Genomic DNA, 20,012 nt, shown 5'->3' on the forward strand with positions numbered 1-20,012 from the left:
TTTTTTCAGCTGCCAGACTAACCCAGTTACCAGGGATTAGTGCAATCAGCGGAAGCGGAATACAGGCAGCGCTGGGTCTCCCTCTGAGCCAGTTCCACTCACAGAGGGACCGCGGGGAGAGTCATTTCATTGCCCGCTGCGTGCAGAGTCTGCAGAGGCAGTGGGTGGCCAGTGCAAGAAGGAAAATCGGCCTGGCCAGTGGTGTGAGCCGAGTGTCTGCAGCCAGACGGCCAGTTGCTTGGTCTAGGATGGGGGGCAGGAGGTTGGTGTGGAGGGAGCCCCAGTGTGAGAAACTGAGGGAGCAACTTCGTCTCTGAAACTCAAGAGGGTGGAGGCAAGACTTCTGTTTTTGTTGACAGGTGCCCCAAGTTTCAGCCTTGAACCCTGATATATCTTCCTTCTCCCAAGTCCTTTTTCTTATTTTTCTTGTTTTGTATTGTTTTATTTTGGTTTGGTTTGGTTTCTTTTTAGATGGAGTCTTGCTCTGTCACCCAGGCTGGAGTGCAGTGGCACTGTCTCAGCTCACTGCAATCTCCGCCTTCCAGGCTCAAGTGATTCACCTGCCTCAGCCTCCCAAGTAGCTGGGTTTACAGGTGCATGCCACCACACCCAGCTAATTTTTGTATTTTAGTAGAGACAGGGTTTTTCCATGTTGGCCAGGCTGGCGTTGAACTCCTGACCTCAGGCGATCCACCCACCTCGGCCTCTCAAAGTGCTGGGATTACAGGGGTGAGCCACTGCGCCTGACTTGTTTTGTTTCATTTATTTATGAAACAGAGTCTCACTCTGTCACCCAGGCTGGAGTGCAGTGGTGCAATCTCAGCTCACTGCAACCTCTGCCTCCTGGGTTCAAGTGATTCTCCTGCCTCAGCCTCCCAAGTAGCTGGGATTACAGGTATGTGCCACCATGCCCGGCTAATTTTTGTATTTTTAGTAGAGACAGGGTTTTCCCATGTTGGAGAGGCTAGTCTCAAACTCCTGACTTCAGGCGATCCACCTGCCTTGGCCTCCTAAAGTGCTGGGATTACAGGCGTGAGCCACCACACCATGCCAAAACCACTTTTTTTTTTTTTTTTTTTTGAGACGGAGTTTTGCTCTGTTACTGGAGTGCAATAGCATGATCTTGGCTCACTGCAACCTCCGCCTTTTGGGTTCAAGCGATTCTCCTGCCTCAGCCTCCCGAGTAGCTGGGATTACAGGCATGCGCCACCATGCCCGGCTAATAAAGCCACTTCTTGACTTTGTGACAGCCTTCAAGTTACTAACCTTCTGTTTCTTTACCTGTCTAATGGGGACACGTTTACCTATCTCATGGGAGTGTTGTGAGGGTTAAATGAATTAGATGAGATAAAGCACGCACAGAATCGGTCCTTGGTGTATGTTGGACCCCTGCCTCTGCCCCTTTGAAGAGGCTGCCTGTAATCCCCTGGCTCTACCACCTTTCTCCCTCACTTTTATTTCCTAGTATTCAACTCCCTGGACATGTCCCGCTCTGTGTCTGTGACGGCAGCTGGGCAGTGCCGCCTCGCCCCGCTGATCCAGGTCATCTTGGACTGCAGCCACCTTTATGACTACACTGTCAAGCTCCTCTTCAAACTCCACTCCTGTGAGTACCACGGGCCAGATCTTCTTACATGAGATTCAGGCCAGAGGGAGGATCCCAGCCTGAGGATGTCCCCAGAGAAACGCAGTCCTTCTCAGTGCCTTTGGCTGTCTGCTTCTGTTCCAAAAGGCCCCAGAGCTCCTGACCATTGTGAAGATAAAAGAGCAGGTCCCAGGCTTTGGTGACCCCAGTAAAGCCCCTGGCTTGCCACTCTTGCATCCCAGTGTTACAGAATCTTTGGGGTGTCAGATTTCTGGCTGGAAACCTCTGGGGCCAGTGGCGCCTTTGCCTGAGTTCTTGTTCTGCATCCAGGAAGAATGAGGTTATGCAGACAAGTGGAGGGTGGACAAGATGAAGAGGAGCTTTATTGAGTATTAGAACAGCTCAGAGGAGACCGCAGTGGGTACCGCTCTCTGTCTGTAGGCAGGTTGTCCTGTCGAGTGTTCAGCCCTCAGCAGAAAAGAGGCCATGGAGTGGGTAGCTCCTCTCTGCAGCTGGTCATCCTAGCATCTCTGCAGGTCTCTGAAGCTCTCAGCAGAGAGGGTAGCTCCTCTCTGTAGCTGGTCGTCCCATCTCTGCTCAGCTCTGGCTGAGCTCAGGCCTTTTATGGGCCTCAGAGGGGAGGAAATGCACCCCCATTGGTCCATGGGTAGGCCCGGAAAAGGCACCCCAAGTTGCCACTTCAGTCCGTGGGATTGGCAGCCTAGCCCCCACTGGGGACCCGCCCTTTCTCCCAGGAATCTGCCTCCTGCTGCCATGCATGGCACCAGGGCTCAGCCCTGACTTTGCTGTAAGATCAGAGTGGGTGCCGACAGCAGGGAGAAGCCAGGAAGTGGGAGCAGGTTCAGAAGAGGGGAGGGAGAGCCTTCTCAGGCCCTGAAGAGTACAGGGATGCCTGAGTCTGCAGCCAGGGCTGGGGGCGGGGGTGGGGCAGCAGGGCTGCCACCCACTCCATGGAGCGAGAGGCCCAAGTCTGCAGCTGTGTTTTGGGCAGCTGCAGCTGCGCCCGGGAAGGCAGGGTTCCTGCCTGCTCCCGGACCCTCAAGAGCACAGGGAGGCTCAGATCTGCAGTCACAACTTGGGCGGCTACAGCCCCATCCAGGAGAGCGAGGCTCCTGCCTGCTCCATGGAGTGTGCAGTCCTGGCCATGCCTCCCTGCTGCAGATGGCATGATGGCAGTGGCAGGCCATCTGGACCAGTGGCTGCCATCACCAGGATGGTCCTCTCTGTCTGCCTCTAGCTTGAGCACATCACCATTCATCAAGTATGTCATGTATCCTATGAACCGCACAAATTATCAGCAGACCTGGCCTAGACCTACATGAGCTAACATAATGATTTCCAGACCATTTATCCACACAATCCCTTTGTGCAAATGGACTTTTATGGAGAAATATAAATTATAAAACACAGCTGCTCATTAAATGGAGACCTATCCCTTACCTAGCTTCAGTTCCCTGGTGTGCCCTTAGCAGAATATGTATAGTTTGGAGGTTCTGGTCTTAAAGAAGTTCTTATACTTTTTTTTTTTTTTTTTTTTTTTTTTCTGAGACAGAGCCTCACTCTCTCACCCAGGCTGGAGTGCAAGGGCACAATCTCGGCTCACTGCAACCTCTGCCTACCAGGTTCAAGCAATTCTTGTGCCTTAACCTCCCGAGTAGCTGGGACCACAGGCATGTGCTGGCACACCCAGCTAATTTTTTGTTGTTGTTGTTTTTTGAATTTTTAGTAGAGATGGGTTTCCCCATGTTGGCCAGGCTGGTCTCAAACTCCTGGCCTCAAGTGATCCACCCACCTCAGCCTCCTAAAGTGCTAGGATTACAGGTATGACCCACCACACCCGCCAGTTCTTATACTTTTGTGTCCTTCTGGTTTAAAATGATGTGTCTGGGGCAGGCACAGTGGCTCACACATGGAATCCCATCACTTTGGGAGGCTGTTGCAGGCAGATCGCTTGAGCTCAGGGGTTGGAGACCAGCCTGAGCAACATAGCGAAATCCCTGTCTCTACAAAAAATACAAAAATTAGCCAGGCATGGTGACATGCGCCTGTAGTCCCAGCTAACTGGGAGGCTAAGGCGGGAGGATCACTTGAGCCCAGAAGGTCAAGGCTACAGTGAGCCGTCTTTGTGCCACCACACTCCAGCCTGGGCAACAGAACGAGACCATGCCTCAAAAAAAAAAAAAAAAAAAAAAAAAGTAGTATAAGACAGTATACTGTGTAACTGCAGTCATTGACAAGTAATGAATCTCTTTATTTAGACAGTACAAGGGAAGGATGTAGCACCGCCTAGATGCTAATCTGGGATGGTTTCGTGGAAGGGAGATTGGAATTAGCTGCCCAGGGATTAGAAGGGCTTTGCGGCAAGTAGGCCTGCCCGAAGGAGCTGAGAGGGTGGGGTGGGCCCCCAAGAGAAGGGACCAGCTGCTTAGAGTGCTGAATACAGAAGAACTTTTCATAGTTTCCCCTGGAAAGTTTTCACTGTTTCCAAGTACACTGTTGCTCAGTAGAACATCACTACTGCCTTTTTGTAAAATGGGGAGTTAAACTGGGCATGGTGGTGCACACCTGTAGTCCCAGCTACTCGGGAGGCTGAGGGAGTTATGAGAAGAGACAGGTAATTAAGCGTTTGGGTTTAAAGGCCTTCATGGAAGGCAGGGCAATACCGAAGACCCACACTGCCTCTGGGCTGAGGAAGGGGTAGGAGGGATACTCTTTACAATACATACTTATTTATTTATTTATTTATTTATTTATTTATTTTATTTTATTTTATTTTATTTTTTGAGACAGGGTCTCACTCTGTTGCCCAGGCTGAAGTGCAGTGGCACAATCTCAGCCCACTGCAACCTCCACTTCCCGGGTTCAAGCGATTTTCCTGCCTCAGCCTCCCAAGTAGCTGGGATTACAGGTGCCCGCCACCATGCCCGGCTAATTTTTGGATTGTTTTTAGTAGAGACAGGGTTTCATCCTGTTGGCCAGGCTGGTCTCGAGCTCCTGAGCTCAAGTGATCCTCCTGCCTCAGCCTCCCAAAGTGCTGGGATTACAATTGTGAGCCACTGCACCCGGCCCTCTTTTCTAAAAATAAACATTTATTTTTGTTTTAGATCTACAGAAAAGTTATAAAAATAGTACCAAGAGTTCTCGTATACCCAGTTCCATTTTCCCTTTGTTCGTATATTAGTATGAAACATTTGTCACAACTGGCCAGGCACGGTGGCTCACGCCTGTAATCCCAGCACTTTGGGAAGCCGAGGCAGGCGGATCACGAGGTCAGGAGATCGAGACCATCCTGGCTAACACAGTGAAACCCCGTCTCTAATAAAAATACGAAAAATTAGCCGGGCGTGGTGGTGGGCGCCTGTAGTCCCAGCTACTCTGGAGGCTGAGGCAGGAGAATGGTGTGAGCCCAGGAGGTGGAGCTTGCAGTGAGCCGAGATGGCACCACTGCACTCCAGCCTGGGTGACAGAGCGAGAATCTGTCTCAAAAAAAAAAAAAAAGAAAAGAAACATGTGTCACAACTAATGAACCAGTGTTGATACCTTATTATTAATTAAAGTTCATACTTAAGGCAGGGCGCAGTGGCTCATGCCCATAATCCCAGCACTTTGGGAGGTCAAGGCGGGCGGATCACTAGGTCAAGAGATTGAGACCATCCTGGCCAACATGGCGAAACCCTGCCTCTGCTAAAAATACAAAAATTAGCCAGGCGTGGTGGCGCCCGCCTGTAGTCCCAGCTACTTGGGAGCTGAGGCAGGAGAATTGCTTGAACCCAGGAGGCGGAGGTTGTGTTGAGCTGAGATTGCGCCACTGCCCTCCAGCCTGGCAACAGAGAGAGATTCCGTCTCAAAAAAAAAAAAAAAAACAGTTCGTACTTTATTCAGATTGTCGCAGAATGTCCTTTTCTGCCCCAGAATCTCATCCGGTACACCATGTGACATTTAGATGTGATGTCTCCTTGGCTATGACGTTTCACTTCTCCAAATTCCCTTATTTTTGATGACTTTGACGGTTCTGAGTTTTTTGTAGAATGTTCCTGAATTCTGTTTGCCTGATGTTTTTTTCCTGATTTAACTGGGGTTAAGGGTTCTTGGGAGAAAGATCATTTAGGTGAAGTGCCATATTCATTCCACTGTCCACTTTTGCCATTTTTGTTTTGTTTTGTTTCAAGATGGGGTCTTGCTCTGTCACCCAGGCTGGAGTGCAGTGGTACGATCATAGCTCACTGCAGCCTCAAACTCCTGGGCTTAAAAGATCCTCCCACCTCAACCTCTTGAGTAGCTAAGACCACAGTGCACATCACCACACCTGGCTAACTTTTATTTGTTAATTTTTCTAGAGATGGGGGTCTCGCTATGTTGCCCAGGCTGGTCTCAAACTCCTGGGTACAAGCGATGCTCCCCACTCAGCCTCCCAAAGTGCTGGGATTAGACGTGGGAGCCACTGCCCCCAGCCATCTTTTGCCATTTCGATAATCATGTTTTATACATGTGTTCCCTGATTTTATCCAATTAATGTATGACCCATTTCCAAATAACAAATTTAAATTTAAACAAATAAAGCAAACACTAAAAGGATTGCTGAGCTATGATCTATAGCTGCAATATGCAGATTCCCACATCTGAGAGGTGACAGGACCTCAGAGAACTGGTTCTGTAGGGGAGGAGGCTGTCCTAAGAGGCTACTGGTGTGCAGTGTCATAGAGTTAGCTACCAACAAAGCCGGGACTGGAACTCAGATCCCAAGCCTCAATCCCTTGTTCTTTTTTTTGACAGTCTCGCTGTCACCCAGGCTGGAGTGCAGTGGTGCCATCTCAGCTCACTGCAATCTCTGCCTGCCGGGTTCAAGCGATTCTCCTGCCTCAGCCTCCCGAGTAGCTGGGATTACAGGCACATGCCACCACGCCCGGCTAATTTCTGTATTTTTAGTAGAGACGTGGTTTCACCATGTTGGTCAGGCTGGTCTCAAACTCCTGACCTCAAGTGATTCTCCTGCCTCAGCCTCCCGAAGTGCTGGGATTACATGCGTGAGCCACTGCACCCGGCCTTCAATCCCTTGTTCTTTGCCTTCTGACAGACATCCTCTTGGGCAGGCTCTGTGGATCTCTTCCAGACTTCAGCCCTGAGCCTCAACCTAAAATAAATGCAGGCAATAGCTGAGAAAGAACTGCTCCCTCCTGGGCCTGCCATGGTCCAGCCTGCTACTGGGTCAGGTCACCATTTCTTCTCTAGTCCAGGACACAATTTCCACCCCATTGTGCCCAGCATGGCTTGTCCTTCAGGAACTAATTGAAGTGGAAGGGTTTGGAGGATAAGCGTCTCCACACTCTTGCTGGTTCCTGCTGGGCTCCCTTAGTTACCAGACCTCGGGACAGCTCTAGGCCAGCCGTGGCCCCTGGCAGTGCTGGACACATGCCCCAGGGTAGCTGGGCCCCTCCCCCTCGAGAGCCCCGCTGTGGCTTCCCTGCCCTCTGGTCCCCCTCCCCTCTCACACTCTTTCCAATTTCTTCCAGGTCTCCCAGCCGACACCCTGCAAGGCCACCGGGACCGCTTCATGGAGCAGTTTACAAAGTAAGTGGTTCAAGTAACAGGAATGGAGGTGAATCCAAGAGCACTATAAAATCATTAAGCCACACAAGAGCACTGTGAGAGGTGGCTGGACACAGTGATTCATGCCTGTAACCCCAACACTTTGGGAGGCGGGGGCAGGAGGATCGCTTAAGGCCGGGAGTTCGACACCAGGCTGGGCAACATAGAGAGACTCCCGTCTCTACAGAAAAAAAAAGTAAAACAAATTAGTGGGCACGGTGGTATGCACCTGTGATCCCAGCTACTTGAGAGGCTGAGGCAGGAGGATGGCCTGAACCTAGAAGTTCGAGGCTGCAGTGAGCTGTGATTGTGCCACTGCACTTCAGTCTAGGTGACAAAGTGAGACCCTGTCTCTAAAAAAAATTTTTTTAAAATACTTGGGGGAGTGAGGTTATCTTCATTCTTTTTTTTTTTTTTTTTTTTTTGAGACAGAGTCTCGCTCTGTCGCCAGGCTGGAGTGCAATCAATGGCACGATCTCGGCTCACTGCAGCCTCTGCCTCCTGGGTTCAAGTGATTCTCCTGCCTCAACCTCTCGAGTAGCTGAGACTACAGGCACGCACCACCACGCTGAGCTAATTTTTGTATTTTTAGTAGAGACGGGATTTCACCATGTTGGCCAGGATGGTCTTGATCTCTTGACCTTGTGATCTGCCTGCCTCAGCCTCCCAAAGTGCTGGGATTACAGGCGTGAGCCACCACACCCGACCTGAGGTTATCTTCATTCTAAGGTGGTAAAGTGAAAATAGCTCAGAGTCAAATCTACCTATAGCTAGGGTAACTATTGGTTCTCTAATAAATCCCATAGAAGCATATAGAAGAAAGAGATTTCATCCATTCATTAGTTGCCTGCTTATGCCCCAGACTTCATCCTCTTCTCTTTTCCCTCTCCCTAAGTTCTGTCTTATAGCATTTATAGACTGATAACCCCTTAATATGTATCTCTAGCCAGACCTTACTTCTGAATGCCAGCCTCTTGTCCCCAATTTGACATCTGTATAGCATACTTAAATCTCAAACTGTACTTTAGGTTTTCCCAAAAAAAAAAAACCTTTCTCTCTCTATTTTGTTTTTGTTTGTTTGTGTTTGTTTTTGTTTCTGAGACACAGCCTCGCTCTGTCACCCAGGCTTGAGTGCAGTGGTGCGATCTCAGCTCACTGCAACCTCAGCCTCCCCATCTCCAGTGATTTTCCTGCCTCAGCCTCTTCAGTAGCTGGGATTATAGGCACCCACCACCATGCCCGGCTAATTTTTGTATTTTTAGTAGAGATATGGTTTCACCATGTTGGCCAGGCTGGTCTTGAAGTCCTGACCTCAAGTGATCTGCCTCCCAAAGTGATGGGATTACAGGCGTGAGTCACTGTGCCCAGCCCCTCCCCATTCTTTTCTGTCTCAGCAAATACTGCCATCATCCATTTAGGCCAGAGATCTGGAAGTCACCATTTTCCTCATCCCCCATGTCCAATCCACTAGCAGGTTTGGTTGATACCCTACAAATATGACCTGCTTCTGAGGTGGGATGGGAGACTGGACTCTGGAGGCAGGGCTCGGGCATCGGACCAAATTAAGGACAAGTAAAACAGGGAAGGAGTGGAAGCACCTCTGCATAAGACACACCCACCAGTGTGCAGTGACAGTTTACCACTGCTATGGCAACATCCAGAAGTTAGTGCCCCTTTCCATGGCAATAACCTGACAATCCAGAATTTACCACTTTTTTTCTAGAAATTTCTGCATAATCTGCCCATTAATTTACATATAATTAAAAGTGGGTATAAATGTAACAGCTGCTATTCTGGGCTCACTGCTTATGGGGTAGCCCTTCTCTGCAAGGAACAGGACCTTCACTGCTGGCTGTGCACTGCCGCCTCAATAAAAGTTGCTAACACCAGCCAGGTGCAGGGGCTCATGTCTGTAATACCAGCACTTTGGGAGGCTGAGGTGGGCAGATCACTTGAGGTCAGGAGTTCAAGACCAGCCTGGTCAACATGGTGAAACCCCGTCTCTACTAAAAAATTAGCAGGGCATGGTGGCACACACTGGTAATCCCAGCTACTTGGGAGGCTGAGGCAGAAGAATCGCTTGAACCTGGAGGTGGAGGTTGCAGTGAGCCAAGATCATGTCACTGCACTCCAGCCTGGGCATCAGAATGAGATTCCATCTCAAAAAAAAAAAAAACTTTATTTAGGCTGGGCACAGTGGCTCACGCCTGTAACCCCAGCACTTTGGGAGGCCGAGGCAATGGATCACTTGAGGTCAGGAGTTTGAGAGCAGCCTGGCCAACATGGTGAAACCCTGTCTCTACTATAAATACAAAAATTAGCCCTGTAATCCCAGCTACTCAGGAGGCTGAGGCAGGAGAATTGCTTGAACTCAGGTGGCAGAGGTTGCAGTGAGCTGAGATCATGCCACTGCACTACAGCTTGGACAACAGAGAAAGACTCCATCCAAAAAAAAAAGAAGGAAAGGAGGGGAGGGGAGGGGAGGGGAAACCAGGCAAAAGGGAAGGATAATAGAGTGAGAGTTGGGAGGACAGAGGGGGCTGAGAAGGGCCTCCTGGCTTAGCTCTGTGAAAGTGCACTCTCTTGTTTTTCCTGTTAATTTCCTCACCCTTGACCATAGCTCCCAAATGCCAAGTTTCAGCTTCTCTGCCTGGTTCCCCAGGAGCAAGCGAAGGACAAGTGCGTGGCTGTACCCACCTCCTGGTACCCCTGTTCCACTAGAGAAGCCGAGTACATATGCTATGATAAATGGCTTCTTTAGTCCAAGGAGACAGGCCCTGAGGCTGATTTCCTGGAATGTCAAATTCCGGTAGCTTGTGAAAGCAGTTGAGCCTATTACTGTTGGCTCCAAACCAGCAAGATGGGGACGTGTGGTCAGGTGATTTCATTTCCTTTCATTTGCTTCAAGCTTATTAAAAACATCTCCCCTGAGTAGCTGCTTTGCTGTTCCACACAGACATGGCTGCTGTCTGAGACCTCACTGTCCTTGAATTCAGGGGAAGCAGCAGTGATGTCACAGAGACAGAGACAGGCCTAGGTCTTGGGATCTGACAGGCTGTAACGAGACCCTGGGGGTTTCGTTTATTGGACTAAGCTGGAGAAAGCTCTTGTTGCAGGCTGGGCGCAGTGGCTCACGCCTGTAATCCCAGCACTTTGGGAGGCCAAGGCAGTAGGATTGCTTGAAGCCAGGAGTTTGAGACCAGCCTGGGCAACACAGCAAGAACCTGTTTCTACCAAAAAATTAAAAATTAGCCAGGCATGGTGGTGCATCCCTGTAGTTCTAGCTACTCAGGAGGCTGAGGCAGAAGACTGTTTGAGCCCAGGAATTCGAGGCTGCAGTGATCTCTGATTGCACCACTGCACTCTAGCCTGGGTGACAGAGCAAGACCCTGCCTCTATAAAAAGAGAGAGAGGAAAAAAAAAATGTTGCTTTCTTCATGTGCACATCCACCCAAGATTAGGACATAGTACCAAACCATTGTAATTCTCCAAGTGTTTATTGAACGGCTCCCCTGTCCCTGGCATTATGGGAAACAGCTCAGCAGAGCTCAGTCCCCACTTCCCAGGAACTTATAGTCTTAATTGTGGAGAGAACAAATAGTCTAAAAACAAAGAGAAGTAATGAAAGAAGAGAGCTACCTTTGTAGTAAAATTCCCTTCCCTTTTCCTATGGTTAGTTGGCTTATCCTCAGAGAAAATCCATTTCTTTTAATGTTACTCTAAACCAAACACTCCTCGGAAGTTAAATCTGCAAAATAACAACATATACTCTACAGCAATGAAGAAATTAGCTTTTTGATTATCTACTCTTCCAAAGGATTTGTAGCATGAATTACTCTTTCCTCACCACCAGGTCACTGAGGACCAGCTTTAAATCATCCTCCTCTGTAGCATCATAATTGAATCCCAGCGCCATGGAGTTTATCTCCTTGACAGCCTGTGCCTTTGGGCTGGGGAGGGGGCAGGAAGGCCAGGTGGCTGCTCTGTCCCCTACATGGGGCTGATGAAGACACCCAGCACCCCTCAGGTCCTTCTCCATCCCTAGGTTGAAAGATCTGTTCTACCGCTCCAGCAACCTGCAGTACTTCAAGCGGCTCATCCAGATCCCCCAGCTGCCCGAGGTAAGCGTACCCGACCACACACCTTCGGCACTGCAGAGGCCCCAAGTACCCTCTTAGAGGCCGGCGGGGCCTGGCAAGCAAGCACTGTTTGAGGATGTGTCTCCATCTTCAGAACCCACCCAACTTCTTGCGAGCCTCAGCCCTGTCAGAACATATCAGCCCCGTGGTGGTGATCCCTGCAGAGGCCTCATCCCCCGACAGCGAGCCAGTCCTAGAGAAGGATGACCTCATGGACATGGATGCCTCTCAGCAGGTGTGGATCACTTGGGAGAGAAACATGGCCTTTCCTCTTGCCTGCAAGTACAGGGGAGAGGCTCGGGGAAACCCTGGCCAAAGCCCATTGATTCTAACCAGGTTCAGCCTTCTCTTCACCTAGCACCAACCTAGGCTGAGCATCCTGCTTTGTGGCTCCCAGAAGGATCATAAATGGGTCTGGCTGGGTGCAGTGGCTCACAGCTATAATCCCAACACTTTGCAAGGCTAAGGTGGGATGACTGCTTGAGGCTGGTTCAAGACCAGCCTGGGCAACATAGTAAGACCCCATCTTTACAAAATTAGCCAAACGTGGTGGCATACACCTGTGGTCCCAGCTCTGTGGGAAGCTGAGTTGGGAGGATCACTTGAGCATGGGCAGCCAAGGCTATGGTGAGCTGTTATCATGCCACTGCACTCCAGCCTAGGCAAGGGAACAAGAACCAGGCCCTAAAAATATAAATAAATAAAATTAAAATAAAAAAATTATCCAGGCATGGTGGCACACACCTATACTTCCAGCTACTCGGGAGGCTGAACCAGGAGGATCACTTGAGCCAGGAGTTGGAGGCTGCAGTGAGCTATGATTGCACCACTGTACTCTAGCCTGGGCAGTAGAGCAAGAACCTGTCTCAAAAAAATAAAAAAAATTAAACGGATCTGAACCAAATTGAGAAAGGGGCATTCTCCCATACCATTCAACTGACCCACACACAGAATTCTCTGGCTCTCTGACTTATTCTCACTTCTTTTTGGTCAACCACAGAATTTATTTGACAACAAGTTTGATGACATCTTTGGCAGCTCATTCAGCAGTGATCCCTTCAATTTCAACAGTCAAAACGGCGTTAACAAGGATGAGAAGTGAGTCCAAGCTGGGTTCAAGCAGATGGTTCAGGAGCTAAGTTAAGCCATGGTCTGCCTCAAAACACTAACCAAAGAGGAATTCTTAATGATACTGGGGCTTCTTAGATAAAGAACATCTTGAAGGGTCGGGGGCAATGGCTCATGCCTGTAATCCCAACATTTGGGGAGGATGAGTCAGGAGGATTTTTTAAGGCCAGGAGTTTAAGACCAAGCTTGGGCAACATAGCAAGATCCCATCTTTATTAAATAAAAGTAAAACAATTAGCTGGGCAGGTGGTACACACCTGTAGTCCCAGTTACTCAGGAGATTGAACTGGGAAGATCACTTGAGCCTGGGATATCAAGGCTGCAGTGAGCTATGATCGTGCCACTACACTTCAGCCTGGGCGACAAAGCCAGACTGTCTCTAAAACAAAACCAAAAACACACAAAAAAGGAATGTCTTGACCCTCAAATATTGGCCCCTTTAATCTCAGAACAAAATCAATAACCATGGACTTATGAGTATTAGATTAGTATCTGGTAACATTTAGAGCATAATTTATGGCATTTCAAAGAATTGTCCCCAAATTAATACCAGCTTTTAATTTCTTCCCGAGCTCACAATTAAAAAGAGAGGGATAGAAGCACTATGGAAGCAAACTCACTCCCCTTCTCTTTCCAGGGACCACTTAATTGAGCGACTATACAGAGAGATCAGTGGACTGAAGGCACAGCTAGAAAACATGAAGACTGAGGTATGCCTTGGATCTGCTCTGCCTTTGCGCTTCACCAAAACACGGTAGATTTGAATGTTAAATTTGCATCACACTGGCCAGGCACAGTGGCTCACACCTGTAATCCCAGCACTTTGGGAGGCCAAGGCAGGAGGATTACCTGAGGTTGGGAGTTTGAGACCAGCCTGGGCAACAGAGTGAAACCCTGTCTTCAATAAAAATGCAATAATTAGCCGGGTGTGTTGGCAGGCACCTGTAATCCCAGCTACTTGGGAAGCTGAGGCATGAGAATTGCTTGAACTTGGGAGGCAGAGGTTGCAGTGAACTGAGATCGTGCCACTGCTCTCCAGCCTGGGCAACAGAACAAGACTCTGTCTCAAAAAAAAAAAAAAACAAATTGTATCACATAGACAGATTTGGACCACATCCTCAGGGTAGGTTAATTAGTAGAAACAAGCCAGGCATGGCGGTGCACACCTGTGATCCCAGCTACTCAGGAGGCTGAGGTAGGAGGATCACTGACGCCCAGGAGTTTTGAATCCAGGCTGGGCAACATAGCGAGACCTGTGTCTCTAAAACCAAATAAAAACTGGTAGAAATGCTAAATCCAAAAGAACCAGGTCTTCTTGTGTTCTCTGTCATAATGCATTTCCATTTTACATGCCATGAGGACAGCATTTAGGCCAGGCACAGTATCCATGTGATTGATACCCAGAGATGACCTTGGTCCCCACGAGGCTGAGAAGCTGTGGAGAACAAGACCAGACCTTCTCACATGGCGATAAGGAGAGATTGGTTTGCCGGGCACAGTGGCTCACGCCTGTAACCCCAGCACTTTGGAAGGCTCAGGCAGAAGGATCACTTGAGCCCAGCAGTTCAAGACTAGCTTGGGCAACATAGCAAGACCCCATCTCTACAAAATACTTTTTAAAAATTAGCTGGGCATGGTGGTGCATACCTGTAATGCCAGCTACTTGGGAGGCTGAAGCTAGAGGATCTCTTGAGCCCAGGAGGTTGAGGCTGCAGTGAGCCATGATCACCTCACTGCACTCCAGTCTGGGTGATAGTGATACCCTGTCCCCCCTTCCCCAACCATCAAAAAAAAAAAAAAAGAAGAGACGGCTGTGAGCAATGTTGGTGCTGTATTAACAACCACCCCTCACAGTGGCTGGTCAGGTGACTTTACCCACAGGGACAGCTGCTGCTACCCCCAGCCACTCTAAAGAGGACCACAATTCCCCGGCCATCATCCCCTGTTATTGCTGTTGATTGAGGGGCTCCTAATGACCAGATGCTCCAACCCTCCTGGGATGTGGAGAGTTGACTTAGGGGAATCGGGTATTTACTTGGAAGTGTGGTAGGACCTGCTTCTCCCGCCCATGCCCGTGACCCGTGGCAGCGGGCGGTTGGCCTCATGACCCGAGTCCCCCACAGAGCCAGCGGGTTGTGCTGCAGCTGAAGGGCCGCGTCAGCGAGCTGGAAGCAGAGCTGGCCGAGCAGCAGCACCTGCGGCAGCAGGCGGCCGACGACTGTGAGTTCCTGCGGGCAGAACTGGACGAGCTCAGGAGGCAGCGGGAGGACACCGAGAAGGCTCAGCGGAGCCTGTCTGAGATAGAAAGTGAGCAGTCAGTGGGGGCGGGGGTGGGCCCTGGGGGCAGGCACGGGCAGCAGAGCCCAGCTGGACTCAGGATGCGGCACAGAGGCTGGGTTAGGGTTAGGGTTAGGGTTAGGGTTGCACGTGCCTGTAGTCCCAGCTACTCTTGAGGCTGAGACAGGAGGATCACTTGAGCCCAGGAATTAAAGGCTGCAGTGAGCTGATTGCACCACCGCACTCCGGCCTCTGTAACAGACAGCCTTGTCTCTAAAAAATTTCAATTAAATTTTTTAAAAAGCTGAAAGCCCCCATAGAATAAATGCCATGTACGTAAGTGCTGAAGAGGCATGAATCCCTGGCTTGATTATTTTTTTGTTTTGTTTTATTTTTTTGAGGTGGAGTCTCACTCTGTCACCCAGGCTGGAATGCAGTGGTGTGATCTGGGCTCACTGCAACCTCCACCTCCGAGGTGTAAGCGATTGTCCTGCCTCAGCCTCCCGAGTAGCTGGGATTACAGGCACACACCACCATGTCCAGCTGATTTTTGTATTTTTAGTAGAGATGAGGTTTCACCATATTGGTCAGGCTGGTCTCGAACTCCTGACCTCAGGTGATCCACCCACCTTGGCCTCCCAAAGTGCTGGGATTATAGGCATAAGCCACCTCGCTTGGCCCCTGGCTTGATTTTTAACTAGTTGAATTCTTTTTAAAGATGACTTCCTGGAGAAGTTTCTGTAAGTAGGACTTTCAAGGGAGAAAAGCATATATGCATTCCTAAATCAAAGGAGGATCTTTGGCCGGGCACAGTGGCTCATGCCTATAATCCTACTGAGGTGGGAGAATCGCCTGAGCCCAGGAGTTTGAAACCAGCCTGGGCAACATAGTGAGACCCCCGTCTCTACAAAAATTAGCCAGGTGTGGTGGCATATGCCCATGAGCCCAGCTGCTCAGGAGAATGGGGTGGGAGGATGTCTTGAGCCCAAGGAGGTCGAGGCTGCAGTGAGCAGTGATTGTGCCACTGCACCCCAGCCTGGGTGACAGAGCAAGACTGTCTCAAAACAAAACAAGGAGGATCTTCTAGGGACCCTGGCTCATTGCAAGGAGGGCAAGGGTCCCTGCTAGGGTAGACTCCTCACCTTGGTCCTTGGCAATACAGGGAAAGCTCAAGCCAATGAACAGCGATATAGCAAGCTAAAGGAGAAGTACAGCGAGCTGGTTCAGAACCACGCTGACCTGCTGCGGAAGGTAGGACCCTCAGCCCCTATCACCATCCTGCAGGCCCCGCACCTCCGGGGAGAGAGTGGCTCAGGCCTGTGGCTTCCCCGCGGCCAGCAACCCCTACATTGATCTCTAAGGCATTGCCGTCATCTCGGGAACCACACCTTTTCAGGCTTCCTTGCCTCTGTGTCTTGGGCTCTGTCCTGCGTGCCAATCCCATGTAGGTCACCCACCTTCTTTATTGTTTTGTAAATACTTGAGCGTCAAGCATCTGAAGGTGATAGCTCTGTTCCGGCTCTGAGTAGGAAAGTGATTCCCATGTCTGATTCCAGGGCACGCACAGCCTGAGTGTGATTGTCCTAGAAGGAGGTTGTCTTCTAAGCCTGGGATCTCCTGGTTCAAGACACTGTTCTTCTTTTGCAGAATGCAGAGGTGACCAAACAGGTGTCCGTGGCCAGACAAGCCCAGGGAGATTTGGAACGAGAGAAAAAAGAGCTGGAGGATTCGTTGGAGCGCATCAGTGACCAGGGCCAGCGGAAGGTGAATGGGAGGAGGAGCACTCGGGAAATGAGGGAGGGGGCTGTTGAGCTGGTGGCAGGGGCTTTGTGGCCTTCTGCTCCACGGGCAGTTCTGTGGGTCGGTTGGCATCACACAGCAGGGAGCACACCATGGTGGCCACACAGAACAGCAAGACACCATCCCCAGTGCATACACGAAGTAATAGAAGGACCCAAGTTGCCTGGGGTTAATCAGCAAAGGCTTTCCAAGGATGAGGCTGGAGGAGAGTTTGAGGAAAGGAAAACACATGGGTAGCAGAGAGAGAGGGATGAGCATTTTTTTTTTTTTTGAAACGGGGTCTCACTCTGTTGCCCAGGCTGGAGTGCAATGGCGTGATCTCAGTTCACTGCCACTTCCGCCTCTTGGGTTCAAGCGATTCTCCTGCCTCAGCCTCCTGAGTAGCTGGGACTACAGGCACCCACCACCACGCTTGGCTAATTTTCATATTTTTAGTAGAGACGGGGTTTCACCATATTGGCTAGGCTGGTCTCGAACGCCTGACATTGTGATCCACCCACCTCGGCCTCCCAAAGTGCTGGGATTACAGGTGTGAGCCACTGCACCTGGCGGGGTGAGCATTATTTACAAAAACTTGAGAACAGGCTGGGCACAGTGGTTCCCACCTGGAATCCCAGTGTGCGGGAGGATGGCTTGAGGCCAGGAGTTCCAGGCCAGCCTGGGCAACAAAGTGAGACCTTGTGTCTACAAAAAATTAAGACATTGGCCAGGCACAGTGGCTCACACCTGTAATCCTAGCACTTTGGGAGGCTGAGACAGGGAGATCACGGTCAAGAGATCGAGACTATCCTGGCCAACATGGTGAAACTCCATCTCTACTAAAAACACAAAAAATTAGCCAGGCGTGGTAGCGGGTGCCTGTAGTCCCAGCTACTTGGGAGGCTGAAGCAGGAGAATCGCTTGAACCCAGGAGGCAGAGGTTGCAGTGAGCAGAGATCACGCCACTGCACTCCAGCCTGGTGACAGAGTAAGACTTCACCTAAAAAAAAAAAAAAAATTTAAGAAATTAGCTGGGCATGGTAATGCATGCCTGTAGGCCCAACTACTTGGGATGCTAATGCAGGAGGATTGCTTGAGCCCAGGAGTTTGACACTGCAGTGAGCTGTGATCATGCCACTGCACTTCAGCCTGGGCAACAGAGCAAGACAAAAAAAAAATGTAAAAATTATCCAGGTGTAGCAGCATCTATGCCTGCAATCCTGGCTACTTAGGAAGCTGAGGTGGGAAAATTGCTTGAGCCCAGTTTGAGATTGAGGCTGCAGTGAGCTATGATCGCCCCTCTGCACCCCAGCCTGGGTGACAGAGCAAGACCTGTCTCTATTAAAAAAAAAAAAAAAAAAAAAAAGAGGCAGGCGCAATGGCTCACACCTGTAATCCCAACACTTTGGGAGGCTGAGGTGGGCAGATCACCTCAGGTCAGGAGTTCAAGACCAGCCTGACCAACATGGTGAAACCCCATCTCTACTAAAAATACAAAAAAATCAGCCAGGCATGGTGGTGCATGCCCGTAGTCTCAGCTACTTGGGAGTCTGAGGCAGGAGAATCACTTGAATCCAGGAGGCAGAGGTTGCAGTGAGCTGAGATCACACCACTGCGCTCCAGCTTGGGCAACAGAGCGAGACTCCATCTCAAAAAAAAAAGAGAGAGCACCATTGTGTTGGGGCAGGACCGACAGGCAGATCAGAGGCTTAGAGGTGGAGTTAGAGATATCGGACAGATCAAACCAAATGTCATAGATTTAGAGGAGTGGCTTTCACAGTTTTCTGTGACCCCACATAAAAAACTACATCTGTCTCATGGAAATACAAGTAAGTTTCACCAAGCAATACTCATCCTTACTATGTGAATTCATTTGGCTATTTTCTGTTCTATTTAATCCATGTTTTTAAATGTTAGCTGTGAATTTTTACTAAGGAGTCACAACCCACTCTTTGACAAACACCATCAAGAAATAAAAGAAAGAGTCATTTGGGGATGGCAAGGTGCTGTAGTTCAGCAATATAGCAGCTGTTGGGATACCTGAATTTAAGACCCAGTTTGCCTTTAGTATTACGGACTCAAGCATGACATTTGGGAAGTTTTTCTAAAATTCCTTCCTGGAGGCCAGGTACAGCGGCTCACTTGTAATCCAAGCACCTTGGGAGGCCAAGGCCAGAGGATTGCCTGAGGTCAGGAGTTCGAGACCAGCCTAGCCAATGTGGTTAAACCCCGTCTCTACTAAAAATATAAAAATTAGCCAGGCATGGTGGCGCGTGCCCATAGTCCCAGCTGCTTGGGAGGCTGAGGCACAAGAATCTCTTGAACCTGGGAGGCAGAGGTTGCGGTGAGCCGAGACTGCACCACTGCACTCCAGCCTGGGCAACAACAGCGAGACTCCATCTCAAAAATAAATAAATAAATAAATAAATAAATAAATAATAAAAATTCCTTCCTTGACATTCCACATTTTCAGTATACTCTGGGGTCTCGCCTCCTCCTCCCATACCCTGCACTTTTTTGGGGGGTGTAACTTACATACAGTAGAGTTTACAGATCTCTTGTTGATCACTTGGGACATTTTTACATTTTTATATTCTTTGTCACTACCACCCAGATCAGAGTCCCTCTGTTTTTCTTCTCTTTCAGACTCAAGAACAGCTGGAAGTTCTAGAGAGCTTGAAGCAAGAACTCGCCACAAGCCAACGGGAGCTCCAGGTTCTCCAAGGCAGCCTGGAAACTTCTGCCCAAGTAAATAGCTCCTTTCTTTTTTTTTGTTTTTTGAGGTAGGGTCTTCTTCTGTCACCCAGGCTGGAATGCAGTGGTGCGATCGCAGCTCACTGCAGCCTCCACCTCCCTGGGCTCAGGTGATCCTCCCCACTTAGCCAATTGGGACTACAGGCACACACCACTACACCTGACTAATTTTTGTATTTTCTTTGGTAGAGATGGGGTTTCACTATGTTGCCCAGGCTGGACTCGAACTCCGGGGCTCAAGTGATCCTCCCACCTCAGCCTCCTAAAGTGCTGGGATTACAGACATGAGCCTTCATGCCTGGCCTCCTTTCTTGTCCCACCCCTGGCTTTGGCGTTGCTGTCATCCACCGTCCTTGGCCCGGCCAAGTCAGCCCCAGCTGCAATCAGTGTGTCCTCGGGAGGGAATCAGAGTGGCAGGTTAAAGAGCCATCACCTTCCCAGTCCTTGCGACCCGGTGGTGGGTTGGACCTTTGGGAAGTAAGGACTATTTAACTCAACCAGCGTCTCCCTCTTTCCTTGTGGTCACGTTTGCAGTCAGAAGCAAACTGGGCAGCCCAGTTCACTGAGCTAGAGAAGGAGCGGGACAGCCTGGTGAGTGGCGCAGCTCATAGGGAGGAGGAATTATCTGCTCTTCGGAAAGAACTGCAGGACACTCAGCTCAAACTGGCCAGCACAGAGGCAAGTCACAGACACGGACACGAGCGAGCACCTGTGAATTCCCACTGAGGGGCCTCTGTGCATGC

General features: G+C 49.8%; 1 protein-coding gene across 6 annotated transcripts in view; it reads left to right on the forward strand.

The window, feature by feature from the left end:
* The window catches only part of HIP1 (huntingtin interacting protein 1), a 199,816-nt gene that overhangs the window by 159,304 nt on the left and 20,500 nt on the right, over positions 1 to 20,012 (forward strand). For all 6 annotated transcript variants that reach the window (XM_030797542.1, XM_030797544.1, XM_030797543.1 and 3 more), the window contains exons 8-18: positions 1,466 to 1,606; positions 7,117 to 7,174; positions 11,238 to 11,313; positions 11,426 to 11,566; positions 12,332 to 12,429; positions 13,097 to 13,169; positions 14,583 to 14,766; positions 15,899 to 15,987; positions 16,384 to 16,500; positions 19,162 to 19,263; positions 19,804 to 19,947. In XM_030797542.1, the coding sequence (XP_030653402.1) occupies positions 1,466 to 1,606; positions 7,117 to 7,174; positions 11,238 to 11,313; positions 11,426 to 11,566; positions 12,332 to 12,429; positions 13,097 to 13,169; positions 14,583 to 14,766; positions 15,899 to 15,987; positions 16,384 to 16,500; positions 19,162 to 19,263; positions 19,804 to 19,947 (1,223 nt within the window). The remainder of the gene's footprint in view (positions 1 to 1,465; positions 1,607 to 7,116; positions 7,175 to 11,237; positions 11,314 to 11,425; positions 11,567 to 12,331; positions 12,430 to 13,096; positions 13,170 to 14,582; positions 14,767 to 15,898; positions 15,988 to 16,383; positions 16,501 to 19,161; positions 19,264 to 19,803; positions 19,948 to 20,012) is intronic.

This window comes from Nomascus leucogenys, chromosome 17 (genome assembly GCF_006542625.1).
Source record: "Nomascus leucogenys isolate Asia chromosome 17, Asia_NLE_v1, whole genome shotgun sequence".
Taxonomy (NCBI): Eukaryota; Metazoa; Chordata; class Mammalia; order Primates; family Hylobatidae; genus Nomascus; species Nomascus leucogenys.